This window comes from Austrofundulus limnaeus, unplaced genomic scaffold, assembly GCF_001266775.1.
Source record: "Austrofundulus limnaeus strain Quisiro unplaced genomic scaffold, Austrofundulus_limnaeus-1.0 Scaffold25, whole genome shotgun sequence".
Lineage (NCBI taxonomy): Eukaryota > Metazoa > Chordata > Actinopteri > Cyprinodontiformes > Rivulidae > Austrofundulus > Austrofundulus limnaeus.
In genome coordinates this window covers 2,646,728-2,648,562 of record NW_013952427.1, presented here as the reverse complement: position 1 = coordinate 2,648,562, position 1,835 = coordinate 2,646,728, and the positions used below count along the sequence as shown (strand labels likewise).

Genomic DNA, 1,835 nt, shown 5'->3' with positions numbered 1-1,835 from the left:
TTTAGACAGTGATGAACATATTAAAAGTTAGCATTATTAAAAAAAATGTATAAAATTCCATTTTCATTTATCACAGTTAGAATGAAGATGAATTTAAAAACACAGGTCTTGGCCTTGTGTTTGTGGAACACAATATTTCTGTGTGATAGATGAGATAACTAAACTTCTGTTGGCTTTTTTTTCTTTTATTATGTGCAGAAATGAACCGAGAAGTGCCATAAATCCAACAAACTCCCAGCAGAGTTCACATGTTTCCACATTTTAGGTTTCACATGAACAAGTTTAAACCTAAACCCTAAATATCTGCAGCGTTATGAAATCTTCAGTTTTATTCACATGAACATCCATGTAATAAATCATGACAGGCCTGAAGYGAAATGATTTATCTAAACTCACCTTCCATTGCATACTTCATATCCTGAGCAAACAGGTTCCACATCACTTCAGCGCTGATTTTACCCACATTCAGCTCCTGAGGAAAYCTTGAGACAAGAAGGATTAGGATGATTGTAGATTATAGTTATAATCAGTGAGATTATAAAACAGAAAATTCATAACTGGGTTCAACACGTTATTAAAACATGATCATACTGAATGATTTTAGAAAGTAAAGGCAGGTTTAAAAGAGACGYACTGGTTCAGGCAGAGTGTGTAAGAGTTTTTGTCCTCCTCGATGATGGAGACAATAAGTGTGATGAGTTTGGACCAGAAGTCCAGGTTCTTGATGCTGGGTCCCTGTTCCTCAGGAGGCACGGCTCCCTGCTTGGCCTTTAACAGGGAAAAACAGAATCAGAATGTCAGCTCTACATATTTGTTCATGAACTGATTTCTGTTAACTTTGTCACAAAGTCTTTAAAATCCGACAAAGCTCTAGCCAGGCAGACCCTTGTCCTTCCCTTGGTAACTAGAATTGAGCGGAACTGCGTAGGAAGGCAAGGGCCAGGCTAACAAAGCTCAGTTTCAGATTATTTTCTTTGGTCAACGCATTTGTTTATTATAACCGCCAAAAATAATTTATCATGTTGGCATCTTTAAAAGCTTGGGTTTGTAAAATATGATTTATATTTTATTAAAGTGGGCGTGGGCAAGTTCAAATTGATCAACTTTTCCTGTTGATTTGGATCTAGATTTTAGTTTTTGTACTTGTCCAATGTAGAACACAATTTTAGACATTTTGAATTTTACCAACTAAATTTAAAACAAAATTAATAACGTTTGTGTTTGATAGATTATATCTTTGTTGCAACAGTGCTTCTTAGCAATAAATCTTATACCAGGTGCCTGGGGGTAAAAGAAGCTCAAAACAACAGCAAAATAAGCTGTTTGGCAGAGAAAATTTGGTCATTATTCATGTGCACAACCTCAGCTCTACTGCTCATCCCACAAATGCACATTCCTTACAAATGTGGCACCATTTATGAGGGAAATTAACAGACTGTCCAACAATATAAGATTGCCGAGAAGTGAGTAAAGGTAGTGTTGGTGGGGGTGGTGGAGGGATGGGGTATTCCATGTGTGGACGATTTTTTGCATATACCCCTACTTGTGTGGACCAGTTGCTATTTATTGGGACCTTGGCCTAGTCTCCATGGGGGGAAAAGCTATTGGTGGGTCAAAGGTTGGGATCAAGACTAAGTTTGAGTTTAGGTTAGATTTAGGGTTAGGTACATACCTGTGAGGTTGCGTTTAGGGTGAGGGGTCAGGGTTAGGCTGTAGAAATTAATGGAAGTCAATGTAATGTTTGTGTAAAGATAGCTATACTAGACCGTGTGTGTGTGTGTGTGTGTGTGTGTGTGTGTGTGTGTGTGTGTGTGTGTGTGTGTGTGTGTGTGTGT

General features: G+C 38.0%; 1 protein-coding gene across 1 annotated transcript in view; it reads right to left on the bottom strand.

Moving 5' to 3' along the window:
* The window catches only part of unc13a (unc-13 homolog A (C. elegans)), a gene marked incomplete in the record, with an annotated part of 63,516 nt that overhangs the window by 27,444 nt on the left and 34,237 nt on the right, over positions 1-1,835 (bottom strand). The window contains 2 exon segments of the mRNA XM_014004609.1: positions 397-482; positions 635-768. Of these exon segments, the coding sequence (XP_013860063.1) occupies positions 397-482; positions 635-768 (220 nt within the window).